The sequence below is a fragment of the Panicum hallii genome, chromosome 6, assembly GCF_002211085.1.
Source record: "Panicum hallii strain FIL2 chromosome 6, PHallii_v3.1, whole genome shotgun sequence".
Taxonomy (NCBI): domain Eukaryota; kingdom Viridiplantae; phylum Streptophyta; class Magnoliopsida; order Poales; family Poaceae; genus Panicum; species Panicum hallii.
In genome coordinates this window covers 42,019,097-42,035,482 of record NC_038047.1, presented here as the reverse complement: position 1 = coordinate 42,035,482, position 16,386 = coordinate 42,019,097, and the positions used below count along the sequence as shown (strand labels likewise).

General features: G+C 51.0%; 2 protein-coding genes across 2 annotated transcripts; both read right to left on the bottom strand.

The window, feature by feature from the left end:
* Positions 1-16: 16 nt before the first annotated feature.
* Positions 17-5,901, bottom strand: LOC112897406 (probable lipoxygenase 8, chloroplastic). Its single transcript, XM_025965697.1, has 6 exons — positions 5,344-5,901; positions 3,143-3,441; positions 2,363-2,603; positions 1,951-2,274; positions 1,747-1,832; positions 17-1,635 (listed from the first exon to the last, which is right to left on the bottom strand). Exons 1-6 carry the CDS (start codon positions 5,783-5,785, stop codon positions 193-195), a joined length of 2,835 nt encoding a protein of 944 aa, XP_025821482.1. The 5' UTR covers positions 5,786-5,901; the 3' UTR covers positions 17-192.
* A 1,276-nt stretch (positions 5,902-7,177) lies between these two features.
* LOC112896431 (ETHYLENE INSENSITIVE 3-like 3 protein) lies at positions 7,178-10,444 on the bottom strand. Its single transcript, XM_025964396.1, has 3 exons — positions 10,262-10,444; positions 7,675-9,660; positions 7,178-7,551 (listed from the first exon to the last, which is right to left on the bottom strand). The coding sequence occupies exon 2, from the start codon at positions 9,291-9,293 to the stop codon at positions 7,680-7,682; it is 1,614 nt and encodes a 537-aa protein (XP_025820181.1). The 5' UTR covers positions 9,294-9,660; positions 10,262-10,444; the 3' UTR covers positions 7,178-7,551; positions 7,675-7,679.
* Between the last annotated feature and the right edge of the window lie 5,942 nt (positions 10,445-16,386).

Here is a 16,386-nt window from a genome sequence, read left to right as displayed (position 1 = left end):
TATTTTCTTTGGTAAATACAGGAACCTGTTTTCAGATACATTATTTGTGAATCAAAGGCTAGCATGAATACTCCAGCATAAAAATGTAAAGAAAAACCAATCCATATACATCGTCTTAGTAAGTTTATTGCAATGTTCGATTAGTTTCTGGATCTGATGAAACCCCATAGGTGCCCTCTAAGCTCTAAGAACTCAGATGGACGTGCTGTTGGGGATGCCCTTGCCCGTCACACCGGCCTCGGAGAAGGGTTTCATGAGCTGGTACGGCACGATGCCGGCGCCGCACCGGTTCCTGAGCCTCCTGTCCGCGTTCCTCCCGTCGATGATCCCCTCGATCTCCTTGAGCCGCGCGTTGAACTCCCCGTACGCCGCCTGCACCCCGGCGTCGTCGCTCCACGGCGCGGTCTCCAGCCCGCCGAGGTACTCCTCGTCGGGGGAGTGCGTGGACAGAAGGTCCAGCACGGCCATCACCAGCGTCGCCTGCACCTGCGACGGGAAGCACTCCCGGAGCGCCAGGTCCGGGTTGTCCAGGAACGCCGCGAGCGCGCCAGCGTCGACGGGCTCCTCCACCGGCATGTTGGTGCGCGCGATGGACGGCCGGTTGGGGAAGTACCCGCCGAAGTCGTACTGCCCGAAGTTGACGGCGGCGTGGTGCGCCGACGCGACCCAGATGATGGTCGTCAGCGCGTGCGCCAGGCTGTCCGGCGAGTCCAGCGCTGGCCACCCTGGCGCGTCCTTCTTGTCGCCGTGGCCCACGGTGCGCACGTCCGCCCAGAACGCCTGCAGCTCCGCGTCTCCGGCCACGCCGCCGGCGTCAGGGTAGAACCGCGAGACGTACGCCTGCACCCAGCCCGTGATGGCGTCCCAGATCAGCAGGCCGTCGTTGGCGAACGGGTAGTCCTTGATCGCGAGCTTCAGGCCGTGCTCCGCGTTGGGATCCTCCTCGGCCATCCCCCTGCGGATGAGGTCGGCAGGGAGGGCCTCCGTGTCGAAGCGCCAGAGCTGGTCGTACGCGACGGAGCTGAGCTCCATGGCGTACTTCTGCGGCGAGAACGAGAGCTCGATGATGCCGCCGGCGTTGATGAGCGCCGTCCGTGCGAGCGCGTTGATCCGCATGGTGTAGCGGAAGTGCGGGTGGAGCAGCTGGTAGATGGGGTGCATCTCGCTGAGCTGCCGGTTCGCGGCGATGATGTACGGCTCCACGGCGCAGTGCGTGCGCAGCCAGTGGCTGACGAGCTCGTGGTGGCCCGAGTCGTGCGCGCGGACGTGGGACTTGGCCATCCGCCACAGCCAGGACTCGGTGGTGTCCGTGGACGGGGTGAACACGCGCCTCCACTGCGGCTGCGCCGGCGACGCCGGCCGGGTGAGCTCGATGCCCAGCAGCCGCAGCGTGCCGTCGTCACAGAGGAAGAAGACGGTGCGCGAGCCGTACATGGTGGTGTGCTCCTGCGCCCGGATCTTGTGCACGTACGGCAGGAACAGGTCGTGGTAGTCCAGCATGAAGAGCCGCTTCTGCTTCACCGCCTCGGCGACCGTCATCACTCGCCCCATCTGCTGCTCCAGCACCTCGGCGGTGATCGCCGACTCCGCCGGCCCGTACACCGCCGGGTCGAGCTTGCTCTTCAGAGGGAACTCCTGCGAGGTTTTGTGCAGACATGGATCAAAATCTTACCTGAACATTTCAACCAATGTACATGTCTGCACAAGATTTTAGAAAGAAAAAAAAAAGGTTGCCTGGAGACTTACCCTGACGAGCTCGATTGCGTACGGATTCATCCCGGCAAGCGTCTCCCTCGCGAACTCCCCGTCCCTCAACCATGCAAACTTGTCCTCTGCAAGCACTTGGTGACCGATCGATCAATGCCCATTGCACATTGCTGAATTCAGAGCAAGAAATTCCTCCTGCTTGTGCAATTTTGTTCTGAAAACAAGCAAGAGTGCAAGACGTACTCTTGACATTGGCGGGCCTGTCGAAGAGGAGGACCTGGTCGCCGGGGCTGTCGCGGAGCTTCTGCAGCAGGCGGGGCAGGACGCCGGCGAGGAATCCGAGCTGCTCGGCCTTGGGCAGCTCGACCCCGTCCTCGAACAGCTTGTCGATGACGAAGAAGGACGGGAAGCCGAGGTCGGGGTCGATGAGCGTGGACTGCACGGCCGGCACGGCGGCGCGGAGCACCGACCGCAGCGTCTTCACCGAGAACTGCAGCTGCTTCTCCTCCGAGAACGCCTCGTCCCTCGGCACGTAGTTGTCGCCACTCCTCGTCTCCGTCTTCGGGTCTGCGAAAAACACACGCGATCCCTCGTGAACAACCGATTCCTGACATGGTCCATCGATGACCTTGCGGACGCCGTGATCGCATGTTACCTTTGGTGGACATGGGCCGGCCGGTGCGGCAGCGGCGCGGGTAGGGGAACTGCTTGCTGCCGCCGAGGACCGGCCGGGCCTTGTCGGCGCCGTCGTCGGGGTCGCCGAGGTCGTTGTAGGTGTCGTAGTCGTAGACACGGTCGGTGGATTTCCGCTGCCCGCGGCCGTCGCCGCGCTTCTGCTCCAGGTCCTTCCTCCGGTAGCTCCGGAGGCCCGGCGGCGTCTGGCTCGGCAGGTAAGGCTGCACACGCGTCACGCATACGTTCATGAGTCGTGACCAAGAAAATTTCAGTTCAGTAACTTCAGTGGAAGAAATATTCATTCAGTGCTACTAGTTCAAAATTCATCAGCGTCATTGGGCCGTGGTCCGTGATTGGGCCCATTTAGCCTTCTGATGCCATGGCCCATGCATGGGCTGTCGATGGTGGTTTTCAGGAGAATTGTGGTGTGAAGTGCCATAGCCCTTCTCCTTAGCTTTTTTTTCCTTTTTTTTAATATGAAGAAATAAGATTATCATAAGTTCATATCGACCAGTTAGGCACATGCTAATACCCAATTAATTTAGTGGATATTTACTACGTAGCTTAACGTCCACCCTAAGACTAGATAAATAGACCATGCATGTTTGACTTGTGATGCAGACGGCCTATGGTCTGACGTGGATGAACGAACATCCTAAACCTACTTTGTCATGGGATTTGGTCCTTGGAGTAACAGTAAAGCACAGTTTAACTGGTAATAAATTCCGAATAGCACCGTTCATGTTACCGATCACTGTACCTTGTTGGCGAAGAAGACGCGCTTCCCCGGCGCGTCGCCGCCGCCGCCGGACTTGGGCTGCACCCACGAGTTGCACCGGATGGCGAGGAGCGGGGCGCCGTCGTCGTCGGAGGAGGACGGCATCAGCCTGATGTCCTCGAGGAACATCTCCGCGTGGTGCTCGTTGGTGACCAGCACGGCGCCGACCGCGCCGAAGTCCGCCGGCACGTCGAAGTCCGCCTCGTAGGCCACCACCTCGTCGTCGTCGTCCGCCACCTTGTGCGCGTAGCTCCGGAGGGTGGGCTTCTCCTGCCCCGTCTCTTTGTTGACGACGACAAGTTAAAGCATCAATAATGGATCAATTAATGTGAGTAGATGAGCGATCGAGACAATGCACAGTAGTACTCGATAGCATAAAAAAAGGAAATTGTCTGAATAATGCACTAGCTGAAAGCAGCATGCATGCAACGTTTGGCAGGCAATGAGGTATAGCTGTGGTACATGCTGGTACGTCCTGCTTTGGCGAATGATGAACATGGGAAAAAATGGGTTTTTTGTTTGTTTAATTTATTTGACACTTTAGAAAACAGACGGCGATTATGAATCATATGTTTTAAGTTTCTATTGACAGCGAGGCATACAGGTCACGTCTCGCTTTCTTCTTCGTCTAGGCAAACTAGCTACTCCACACATACGTGCAACGTAACATGGTGCACGGCAAATGAGAAACAGGTTAGCTCAGCTAGCACGACCAGATAGTACGACGTGGATTGCTAGCTTCCAGCAATCCACACAGCTAAGGATAAGAATTCACCAGATGCTAGCTTCAGCTGCTAGCTTCCAGCAAACCACGAGCTTCAGCTTGTGGATTGCTCTGCTAGCACGATCAGATCGTACGAGGTGGATAACTACTAACCAGCTGCTAGCTTCCACAATCCACAAGGTAAGGATAAGAATTCTTAATGGAAGCAATCCACAAGCTTTCATCGCGCGCGCTAGTACAGGATACAATTTGATCCGATATTAAAGCTATGATGCACGGAGTTATTTTAGTATCGGGTCCAAACTTAAAATGTACCGAATCAAAACATCACCCGGTACTGCGCATGCGTATTTATGTGAAAAATTTACGCTGTTGACGAATAAGAGATGGTGGTTGTACTTCGTTGGCGCTCCATCGAAGTGTCATTTTCTTGCACGTGCTAGCTGGCTACAATAGGCAACATGGTGCGATCGACCGAGACGAAGACGAGTTACTCCGTCTCATATGGGGAGATAAAAGGCTAGGCCGAAGCATAGTCGACGATGACGCTTTTACTTTCACTTTATGTTTCTAGTAACCGTGCACGTCTGTAATTATTATTAGGTGAGACGACGGTGACTGTGCTTAGGGAGAAATTTAATTAGTGGTTATTACATCTTGCGTGCTCTTCTTTTGAAAGGCCCGTCATCTTCGCTTTCACCGGCATGTCTAGCTCGTTGCTACATGCAAAGTGATCGAAGAGTGGAGGAGCTAGGCTGAACCATGCATGGCCTAGATGGAAACATGGAACACAGTTTGTGAGAAGGGCCGCGACGTGTGCCTGCGTGCACTATGTACCAGATCTGGGCGAGGGCGGCCTATTCAACCCTCGTACTGTCCGAGAGCGACGCCGCAAACGTGCTGCACGGGTTATACTGACTGGTAGCTGCATGCCATTTTCCACGGACCAGCAGGGCCCGGTGGAAAACGGGACCTACTGTTACACTTTTTTTTTGCCCCCATTGCAGTGTCTTGTTTCTCGAAGCGCGTGGTCGAACTCTGGACTCGTGCTTGTTGTGTCAAGCAGGTCCACAGATACTAGCTTCTTATAGTGGTTCTCCATTTTTCTCCGCGAAATAATTTCTTCTCGTGACCAAAATTTCAAATAAATTAAGCATTTTTTCCTTAAATGTCAATTCTTGGACCGGTGAGGTACGGCTAGTAGTCTAGAAGCACCAATTCTTTAGGCCGGTCGATTCATTACTTGCTAAGCGAATACACATGCATCGACCAAATAAAAGCCAATAACGCATCTATCAACCCTTTACGATGGGCACATGCATGTTTTCATTTCGAAAAAAAATAAAAAGATGGAATGCAAAAAACTAAATATGTATGTCCATGGATCATCCACCATGTCTATATGCACATATATAGTAAACTATATAATTATTAGTAGAGAGAAGTAGCTAGTGCTCACTTGCGTCAAGCTGGGAGCTGACGAGCTCGAGGTAGAGCGACCTGCCGATGAGGTCCTTGACGTCGTCGATGGCCCTGGACGGCCGCAGGCTGTCCAGGAACCCGCCCACGGTGGCCTTGATCGTCGCCACCGCCTTCACGCGCGCCGCCCCCGCCGCCATGGCCGCCGAACCCGACGCGGCCGCACTGCTACTGCCTGATGTGCTGCTGCTCGGCGCCTCCGACCGCGCCGACGCCACGCAACCTATGGCGATCCTCTTCCCTTTCCCTCGTCCGCGCCGCGGCCGGCCGAGCTGGATCGGCAGCGACGGCAACGGGCGGCGGCTCAACGAGGAGGGAGAGGAGGCAAGGACGAGGACGAGAGGGCTTTGTGCTGCTGCTGTGCTACAACCACAACAGGTTTGGGTGCTGCTGCTTGGTGATGGCTTGAGCAGAAGAGCCATGCCGCACGTGTTTATATAGACGCACCCGGGGTACGGTGCGCCGCGGATTGAACCGAGCTTTGAGCTTGCGTGTGCGCTTGTTCGCGATGGTTAATGGCGTGTGGGTGCCATTTGAGCTGGGGCGGACGTGTATTTATAGCAGTCTCGATCATATCATATCTCCCGGCGACGAGAAGGTTAGATTCTTCGTTTGAAAAGGGTGCTGTCCGTCCGAACGTTGCCTTGAGCTTGTAGGAAACATTTAAAGGCTGTGGTACGAAAGCATTTATTTTTATTTCTTTTGAGAGGAACGAAAGATTTTATTAGGTTAGAATAAACAGGGTTGTGTTCTTCTGACTTTGATATGTAATCCATCCATCACTCAATCTCGGTGCAATGTTTACCAAGGTTAGGTTTGAGCTTGCGCTGCGAGCACAACACGTACTTACACCGCAAAAAGGGTGTGCTTAGTTAGTTGAACGTGTACGTCTTAACAAAACATATCCTGTTCATTACCAGTAAAATAAATTAAATATCCCGTGAAACATATGAACCCTAATTTTAAAACCATCAAAGCTGCAGCTGCTGACCTTCCGAACATCTAGAGCGAGATGAGGATAGACACGCTGGGACCGGGCCGGAGAGAAAAGGTTCCATGGCGCATCTAGAGCGCGGATCGGATACGAGCTAGCTGCCCCGGCCCAACTTGCGCGCGCCGTGGACAACTGGACACACGCATATCGATCCGATCATCCACGCGCACCTACGAGTCAGCGAGTACAACGCTGCTTGTTGTCTCACGTGCGCGCGGTCGCCGCCGGCCGGGTCGACGACGACGAGGTAAAACTAAGCCGTCGTTTTCATACCGTCGGAGGTTAGTCCTGCGCAGTTTCGTGGGGACGCGCCGGCGTCGCGGTCGGTGCGTACAATCCGGCCGAGGCAGCGGTCATTTTTTTTTTTTCACGCACGGACACACCTGCAACTGTAACAGCAAGACGACAACAGCTGATGAGACGAACTTTTAATCCGCGGTTTCTTGGTTATAGTAGAGCAGTTTCAAGTCCGTCACGGCTCCAGACGCCGATTCACCCATGCAGAGACACGGGCGATGCTGATGCTGGGCCGACTGAGACATCAGGCCCAATTCAAAGACGCGCCTAGCCAGCCCACGCACGCCAGGAGGCAACAAAAGGGTCGCGGCTGTTTGAGCGGCACACCGCACGCTGAACGTCGCGGAGCCGCAGAACAAGCAAGCCTACTTCACCCGAAGCACGGCAGCGCAAGCCTCCACGCCAACCTGCATGAAACCATCAACTGCCATGCTATACATGTCTCGATGAACATAGCTGCCACGCTCATCGTTCCACAAGTAGCACAGCTATGAAGTTTTGAGAATTTTTGCAAAGGCAGACATGGGCAGGCAGCCGGCAGACCAACAGAAACTAATTAAGAATATGTATGTACACTAACAAAATAAAATGCTTTAACCAGAGGCGGGAATCCTTCGCCAGCCGCATGATGCCACAACTTCCTAACGAGTACTCATCTCCTACAGGCTAAGTTCAAGGCTAACGGCGGTAGCATGCCATTTGGCATCCACAGTACAGTCAAGCGAGCACCCTAAGATCTAAAGTACATTATTATTCTTACAAAGGAGTCGCCAATCGACACTGCGCCCGGGACGGTTCAGGAGCTGTAGCTGCAGCAACACCCACCAGCACGCCACGAACACTCCCGGCAGCACAAGCATGATTGACCACCGACCCGCAGTTATCAGGTATCGGACACTGCAAACGTGACAGCCGGCCTGGTAAGGAATTTGACACACCGGTATAGGTCGTGATGCAAACGAAATCGATAAGACATATTGTGATGGCTAACTGGTGAAGCGATATTCAAAAGGAAATTACCTGTGTCATGTGCCCAGGTATGGCATCAATTCATCGTCGTCCAGGAAAACATCGAGGAAAGGGATCGGACTACTGATAGGAATGAGGCTCAAAGGAAGTGCGCCAAAAGAGTCGCCTGCAAACTTATCAGCGGCCTCGCCAAAGAAAGAACCATCCATGAGCTGGCGGGCTTCGCTAGCAACAGTCCCCGGATGCCCACTGCCTGCCGTAGGATAGCTATAAGTACCGTCCTCGGACAGCGCTCCTGTACCCACAATAGGCGCATGGTGATCCGTTGGCAGTGGTAGTGGCTGCTGCATCGTCGAAGGCTGAACAACTGGTGAAGGATTAAAACCAATTGGCCCACGACCAATATCCCGCAGAAACGAGTGTCCTGACCATGAGTTGACAATGTCGTCGCTGCCTTCACAAGCCAGAGGGGGGTCGCTTAGATAAGTGCTTGATTGAGCAGCTCTTGCAGCCTGGTTACTGCTGTAGTTATTGAGAGCAGCACTAGCAGCCTGGTTACTGTTGTTGTTGTTGTTGAGAGCAGCGCTTGCATCCTGGTTACTGTTGCAGTTGTTGATCGCAGCACCAGGAGATAGAAAATTCCCTTGTGAATCCGCGTGCTGTTGCAAAGATCCTATTGTAGGGACATGATTGAGACTTGCTGGCTGGTTAGCCATGCCCACCACATCCATTGGGTAAAATATGTTCATATCACTAATCGCAGTGCTCACGGTTTCTGGTGGATTATCATTTCTTTGTGTCACTTCAACCTCATCCTCAGCAATTGGCGGATGGTCCGAGGGGCTTTTCTGCTGCTGAGATTTAGTCATTTCTTCCTTACTAACAACTTGGTTGGAGGATTCATCACGGCGCCTTCTCTTCTTCTTTCTAGTTGAGATTTGCGGTCCTCTTATCTGCAAAACAGGCTGAGTGTCTCCTTCATCCTCTTTGGATGATGTAGAACGAGGAGGCTGCTCCAATCGGTCGACATCATACTCATCGCTGCTGCTATACGTGTCATTTTTCTCTTCACGTTGTAAAACTCCCAACCAAATCAGACTCTCTTTTGCTGTCATTTTGTCCTGCAAACACTTTGACTTCCTTACCTGATTCCTAATCTTATCAAAGTTCGGGGCCATGTGTTTGATCACACCCATCAGAACTCCAGCTTTCCAAGCCTTCTTTAGATCATGAGGTTTTTTGTACGGAGGACTTTCTCCCTTCGGAAGGCCCAAAGCAGTCCACCACGCCTCATTCCCTGATGGCCACCATGGGGGCGGGACACCCTTATCCAGTGGATACCTTCTCTGCTGTGGGCTGCAGTGCTGCATCAACGCTGAAAGCAATGAGCCCAGAGTGGCGTCTTGGAGATCCATCAAGCTATGCTGATTCTTTGTCCCACTGCTCTTAGCATTGCTCAGCATCGAGTTCTCAAGCTCATATTTTGCAATCGCCGCTGGCCCATTCTTGTCAAACTTCACCTTCTCCTTCCACCAGGCTCTTATGTTTTCTGATGCACCACCGACAGGCTTCCCCTTTTCAGGAATGATCCCATAAACAAACCCTCGTGCATTGCACACCTCCACCAGCTTGAGCATGTACTTCAAAATCCCATTCTGGGCCCTCGCCATCTTCTTTCGGAGCGCCTGATCGGATATCTTCTTTGCCTTGGACTTCACCAGTTAGGACTGCTGCAGAGCAAGCTTCTGCTGCCTCTCCTTGATCCTCTTGAGCTTGATCTTGTCTTTCCACATTCGACGGGCCAGCTCCTCGGCATCAATCTCCTCGTCACTGACATCATTCTCACTAAGGCTGTTGATGCCATCAACGTCAAAGTCTGATGCATCGCCTAATTCAGATGCAAGAATACCAAGATGGCCCATCAAAATTGGTTCTGCTAGTCTTCCAAAACCCAGTGCCGTCACACCACCGAACTTCTTGTACTCAGTTGCTTTGTATCCTTGTTCATCATATATCCGAACGAGGAACCAGAACAATCTGCACAATTCATGCATATGGTCAGAATCTATAAAAAAATGCAATGCAAGTCACTAAAGAATAACCTTATGATTGCAATCAAACAGGGATACGTTTCCTGGCAACTACAACGTTTTAACACACCACGCAATCCAGCGGTAGTAGACAATTTTTTTTTGAAAAACTAACCCATTCACTCCACTCTGCAATTGAATGGGAACTCGGAGCAAACATTGCAGTCCGAAGACATACACATGCAACCAAAACTCAATACTGCTCGAGCTGAAATCACAAGCATGATGATTAAAACAAATCTAATGTTCTACGCACACCACCATTATCAGCCGTTCTCTAGAATCAAAGGAATTTCAACTCCGTATGCCAATCCTAGTGTCCAACGACCGCACCAACCATCCACAACCACCCCACGATCCAGCGCTACCGCCCGTCGACAGAACAATCTGAATCCCGAACGAACCCTAACCGTAGCCGGACGCAACGAGGGGAATCGATCGACGTCGGACACCCACAAGCACGAACAGGGGGAATCAATCCGAGCCAAAAAAAAAAAACAAAAACAAAAACTCCTCGCCAAACCAACCAGGTGCGGCGTTGTTCGTACCTCGTCGAAGGGGCGGACGCCACGGCGGGCGGCGGAAGCTGCGAGGATAATTTGCGGTCGGGTTCGGAGGGGGTTTGCGCCTCCGTTGCGGCTGGTTTTATTTTGGAGCAAAAATGGAAAAGGGGCCAAAAATGGGGGGAGGGACTGAGGGAGGACGGGGGAGGGAGCAGAAAGAAGAAGGCGGCCGGGAAAAATAAAGAAGAGCACGAGCGAGCGAAAAAGGAAACACATTCGTGACGCGACGACGCTTGAGGAAATTTTCCCCGATTTTACTTCCTATTGAAATTGAAAAAAAATAGAATATACTATCAAAATACAGTTGGTAACCGAGTAAAAAACAGAAATACAGTTGGTGCCGGGATGCAATGCGGCATTGATGTGCGTGTGACAGCCGGGTTTGCGTGATCCCCACAGGCCACAGGTAAACTGGGTGAGCTGGCCTCACCATGTTTCCCGCGGAAGATCACGTCCTCCTACCGAGCGCTGGGTCAGCCGTGATGTGCCTGGCTCGCTCACTTGCCTGTTTGCCTCATCACCGACTACAGACAGTTCAGCAGAATTCCCAAATTTTTTCGTGGCAACAAAAGATTGTTCTGTTCGAAAAATCTCAGCCACAGGCATTCCATCCTGCAAAAGCGTGAAACCGACCATCCTGGCTCACCTGCCCTCTGTTTTTTTTGTGATTTATCGATGATCCAAGAAACTAAAGATGTTGGCAACAAGATAAACCTCTGCATTCTTTTACTTAAAAAACAGATCTAATCAGATCAGGTCCTCCGAGGTTTTCTCCGATAATATCTTGAGAATGCTAAGACCAAGAGCAGCTCAAACAAGGAAAACAGGCTGTGTTCTTGTCGTGTCCAGGAAAAAGAGTTGGCGATCTGGTCGATCTCATGCGTGACCGCGGCATTTTTTGTTGCCTTTTTGATTTGATCGTGAGGAGATACTACGGATTACCGCTTGCTATTATTGGCGTGATGCCCTGCTGATTCAGCCCCTACCCATTCGGTAAAGCGTAATCTCCATACCAGCATTGCCGTTCATAGTAGCGGCAGAGGTCCGTTGAACCTGGACGCCCTTAGCAAACGAGCTGCCGTTGAAGCGTCCAGGTTCGATGTATTTGTTCGCTCGGAACGGGAAAACGAGCCACTAGTTTTTGGGCCTAAAGGTGGCAAGTAAGGCCGCCGGTCCGATAACTATTTATGGGCCTAAAGGGGCTCCACCCACAAGTTTTGAGCCATAGCCATCGGATGAGTTATCCCAGGGTGCGAATCCGATCCGCTAAGGTTTGTTTAGGCCCATACATCCAAGGCCCGATTGGGCGATCCAGTACGCGTTCTCTTTCCATTTTCCGTGCAGAGTTATTTTTTGAAAAAGGGCTTAAAAATAAAATTCGAAAAATGGGTGCCGGTTGTGAAAAATTGGAAAAATGGGTACCTCCCGCCCGTTGATTGGGCGGGAGGCATGGGGCCGGGGACCTCCCGCCCATCCAGCGGGCGGGATGTTCCAAAAATATTTCCAGGCCCCTCCCAAGAGCCTCTCAAAAAGTTTCTTATTCGCGAAGAGCTCCCTGAGGCAGGCATCCCGCCCGGCCAGTGGGCGGGAGGTGCCCCTGCTTATTTTTTTTGTTATATTTTGTTGGAATTTATGGTTTACAAACCATTTGAAATTCAGAATTTTTTCAAATATAATATTTATTCGCCATACTCTTTTGTATACATATAAAATTTTAATTTAATTTTAAGAATAAGATTACTGTATCTAAAACTCGTATAAAAATGGTTAAACGATAACATTTTGAACGTAGAATCCAAATATTACGATAGTATGATACGTCAACCAATTAAAAAGAAAATAGTATCATACAAAAACAGTTTAAATATAAAAAGTCCACCGAATCAGGAGTATCTACCCCGCCTGTCCCGGACCTCGCGCTCTCTTCGTCCTCCCCTCTAGTCGTAGCCCGTCGGCGTATATGGTCCTCCGAGTACGTAAATGCATCTGGAGCACGATGAGGATGAGGCGGAGGAGGTGCAGGCGTGAACGGGTCATCCTAGGACTGTGCACCTGGAGTGTCATACGTCTGGGAGGGACCAATGATGTCAGGCCCGGCGCCGCCGCCCACCAACTCCGACCAAGTGGTGGAGCCGCCCTCCCAGTCATCCCAGTCGGGCACACCGAATGGACCACCGTGTGCAGAAGCTCCCATCGACTATGCATGCTGAGTATAGCCCTGAGAGTATGGTGCAGCTGGCGTCGATCCTGACGGGAGAGACGTTCCTGGAGCATAGGCGCCAAACGTCTGAGGCTCCATTCTTACAGGAGGAGGTCCCATTGATGTCGAATGCATGACTATAAAAACAAACGAAATTAGTCGTGTAAATCAAAAGTGATTGAAATGGCAATTATAAAGGACTTACAGCTTGAACTAGCGGCAGTACCGCTGGACGCTGCGCGCGGTGCTGCAGAGGTCGACGGGCCAGCTGTGTACACGTGGGCGGACGTATGAGACGAACTGCCGGTCCCCACATCGTCTCTGCCGCGACACGTTAGTGCACGTAACGCTCGCGTCAAGTTGTCTTGAATCTTACGCAAGCTATCTTTGTACTGTGCCTCCGGTACACGTACTCCACGTTCAAGCAATGTGATTTGAGATGTAGCTTCGACCTCCGCGCAGTTGATCAGATCGATCTGCATACGTAATGGGAAGCAGAGTAATATTGTTATCGATCTTTTATAAAAAAAGATTTAATAATTCAAGTTGCGAAAGACGTACCGCGCCACGCTGCGCCTGATCACGGTACGAGGGATATGTGTCCGAGATGGTCGGTTGGTGCTGATGCTCGGCGTCATCGATACGTGAAAGAGTGACGTACGGACGCGTGCGAGGGAGGTACCAGCGGAGGTATGCGCGGTAAGACGCCTTCGTGTGTGGCTGCGGCTCGTCCCACACATCGTCACGTGCGTCTAGCCACCCTCCTACATACTCCTGCAGCTTGACCACCCAGTTGACCTCGTTGGCATGATATCCCCTGCGCGAATATCTGTTACAAACATTTGAAAGGCAATATTATTTTATGATAACGATTATATAATTAATACAAAATGAGTTATCATAAACTTACTCGTGTACGTTGCGCGGCACGGCCTGGAACGCTCGAGGTAGGAGAGGAAAGTGCTGTCGTCGCCCGAACTGCCTCATCACTCGCTCGACGCAGTATGGCTCGACGGTAATATCGAACACTAGGTTCACCTTTGTGAGCCAGTACGCCTCGTCACGCGTACAGAGGGAGGACAACCCGTGCGGCGCACGTGTCTAGACAGCCGCAACGGTGTACGGGGCCCAGATGACATGAACTGCGGGTATGCTTTTCAGACCTGCCGATGTGCCCAGCTCATCTGCAAAATTACACAGCTGCATCGGTACTTTGCATATACAGAAACATACAGCAGTAAATTAAAGAGCTTACCCGTCGATCGGTCCAAAGCGAACCCATCATGGGGCTATCCTTGTGACACATCCCATACATCTCGGGCGGATAAGGCTCCTCGCTGATTAGGGGGCGTGCTATGGCGAATCGCTCGTACGACCATAGCTACAGCAGAAGTGGGCAGCCTGTGATGACGGCGGTCCTCTCCGTCTTGAAACAGGCCTGGCAAAGACCTCGGTACGTGACAGCAAGCACTGCCGATCCCTAGCTCCACCCAGGTACCTGGCCCGCCTCCGCATCCGCAATCGCGCGCGTACTGGATGAGAATCTTGTCCACATAATTCCAGCTAGAGTTGCAGAAAAGAGTCCAGCCGAACAACCACAACAGATATGCCTCCAGGCAGCGCGACACCTCGTACTGCCCAGCCAGAAGGTGGAGATCCTAAGCCTGAAATATATTTGTTCAATGCTTAGAGGTAGTCATATATGATTCAATTAAATTAATTAAAAAATATTTGTACTTACCCTAAATTGTATTACCCAACTCTTGGCGGAGCCGGGCGCGTCCAGTACGTTCACAAAAAGTGGCGGGTTCACTGGACCAAACCGCTCCTGAAGCTCCGCCCTCCAGAAAGGTGGCACGGCAACCGGGCCAACAGCTTCACCCGCAATGGGAAGCCCGAGCAGGTACGACACGTCCTGCAACGTGGGGGCCATCTCCCCGCACGGCAAGTGGAACGTGTGCGTCTCCGGACGCCACCTGTCCGCCAACGCCGCAAGTAGAGAGCGATCCAGCTGCATCCGCTTCTTGGCGCCACCGTGTTGGCCGTCGCCGGCCTGAAGCATACGTGCGAGTGGCAGCAAACCAGCCTCACGTAACCTATATATTTTGCATTGTGGTTACAATTGTCATACAAGCTATACATTAGTTCCGTAAAAAAATATAAAGTATCACCTGTCAAGCCAGCGGTCGTCCAGGTGCAACAACTCCTTTGCTACACGAGGGCGCAACTCGTGAAGCTCCTGCCCCTCCACCGCTGCCAGGTACGACGTGTGCCGTTCGTCGGTGTTCGTATCAAGGAGCTCCGGTGTCTGCGCCATATCTGCATGAAAAATATAAGTACCCTAATAAATATATCTAAAAACTATTGAATTACTAAAAACTATTCAAAATATAACTACCCTAAGAAATATTCCTAAAAACTATTGAAAATACTAAAAACTATTCAAAACACAACTACCCTAAGAAATGTATATAAAAACTATTAAAATTACTAAAAACTATTCAAAATATAACTACCCTAAGAAATATATCTAAAAACTATTGAATTACTAAAAACTATTGAATTACTAAAATTATTTAAAATATAACTACCCTAAGAAATATTTCTAAAAACTATTGAAAATACTAAAAACTATTCAAAACACAACTACCCTAAGAAATGTATATAAAAACTATTAAAATTACTAAAAACTATTTAAAATATAACTACCCTAAGAACTATATCTAAAAACTATTGAAAATACTAAAAACTATTTATAGTAGAACTACCCTAACAAATATTTCTAAAAGCTATTGAAAATACTGAAAACTATTCAAAATATAACTACCCTAAGAAATATATCTGAAAACTATTGAAACTATAAAAACTATTCAAAATATAACTACCCTAAGAAATATATCTAAAAACTATTGAAAATACTAAAAACTATTTAAAATAGAACTACCCTAACAAATATTTCTAAAAGCTATTGAAAATACTGAAAACTATTCTACGCATAACTACCCTAACAAATATTCGTAAAAATAATTGATAATTATATGATTATAACGAGAATATACCTCCAAACCGACGTGTGGACAGGGCTTCGCCACTTTCTCTCCTCTCCTCTCTTCCTCTCCTCCCTTTCTTTTTTTGTTGATTCTTGCTGAATATTATGAGAATTAGGGGTGGGGGGGGTGGGGGGCTTAATAGTGGGGGAGGGGAGGGGGGGGGGGACGTCCCGCCCGTTGGGAGGGGGGGACGTCCCGCCCGTTGGGAGGGCGGGATGCCCCTCGGGGGAACCTCCCGCCCGTTGGACGGGCGGGATGCCGCGTTAGGGATCTCTTTGCGAATAAGAAAAGTTTTTTTTCGCGAAGAGGCCCCTCCCGGCGGCCTGACAAATATTTTTTCGACCCCCCGCCCGTTGGATGGGCGGGATGTCGCCTCCCACCTGTTGATCGGGCGGGAGGCATCTATTTTTCAAATTGTTCCAAACCGGCACCCCTTTTTCGAATTTAAATTTTTTAACCCTTTTTTTTTAAAAAGTCTTTCCGTGCATCACTCGTGACGAATTCATCTTCAGCTGCTGAACGCAGCAAAACATGCACCGCCCCCTCCCGTCCAAAGTGCAAGCACAAACTAATGAACGGCGCCCGGTGCGCAATCAGCAGGAGAAAAACGACGATTATATTTTTTAAATACCCAAATGCCAAGCGCGAGATCGCATCAGCTGGCGGTAAAGACTCGCTGCGGCTGCGATTCGAAAGGCGGACAAGATCTTTGAAGATTTTTTTTTTAAAAAAGAGAACTTCGAGGAGGATGCTTTGGGACCTGCAGGACGGGAGCCCACTGCGGCAGACTGGCCTGAGTCGCTGTCGTGTGCTGCGCGCCGTCCGCCGGAGATCCGTGGTCACGGTGGCGCCGGTGACGT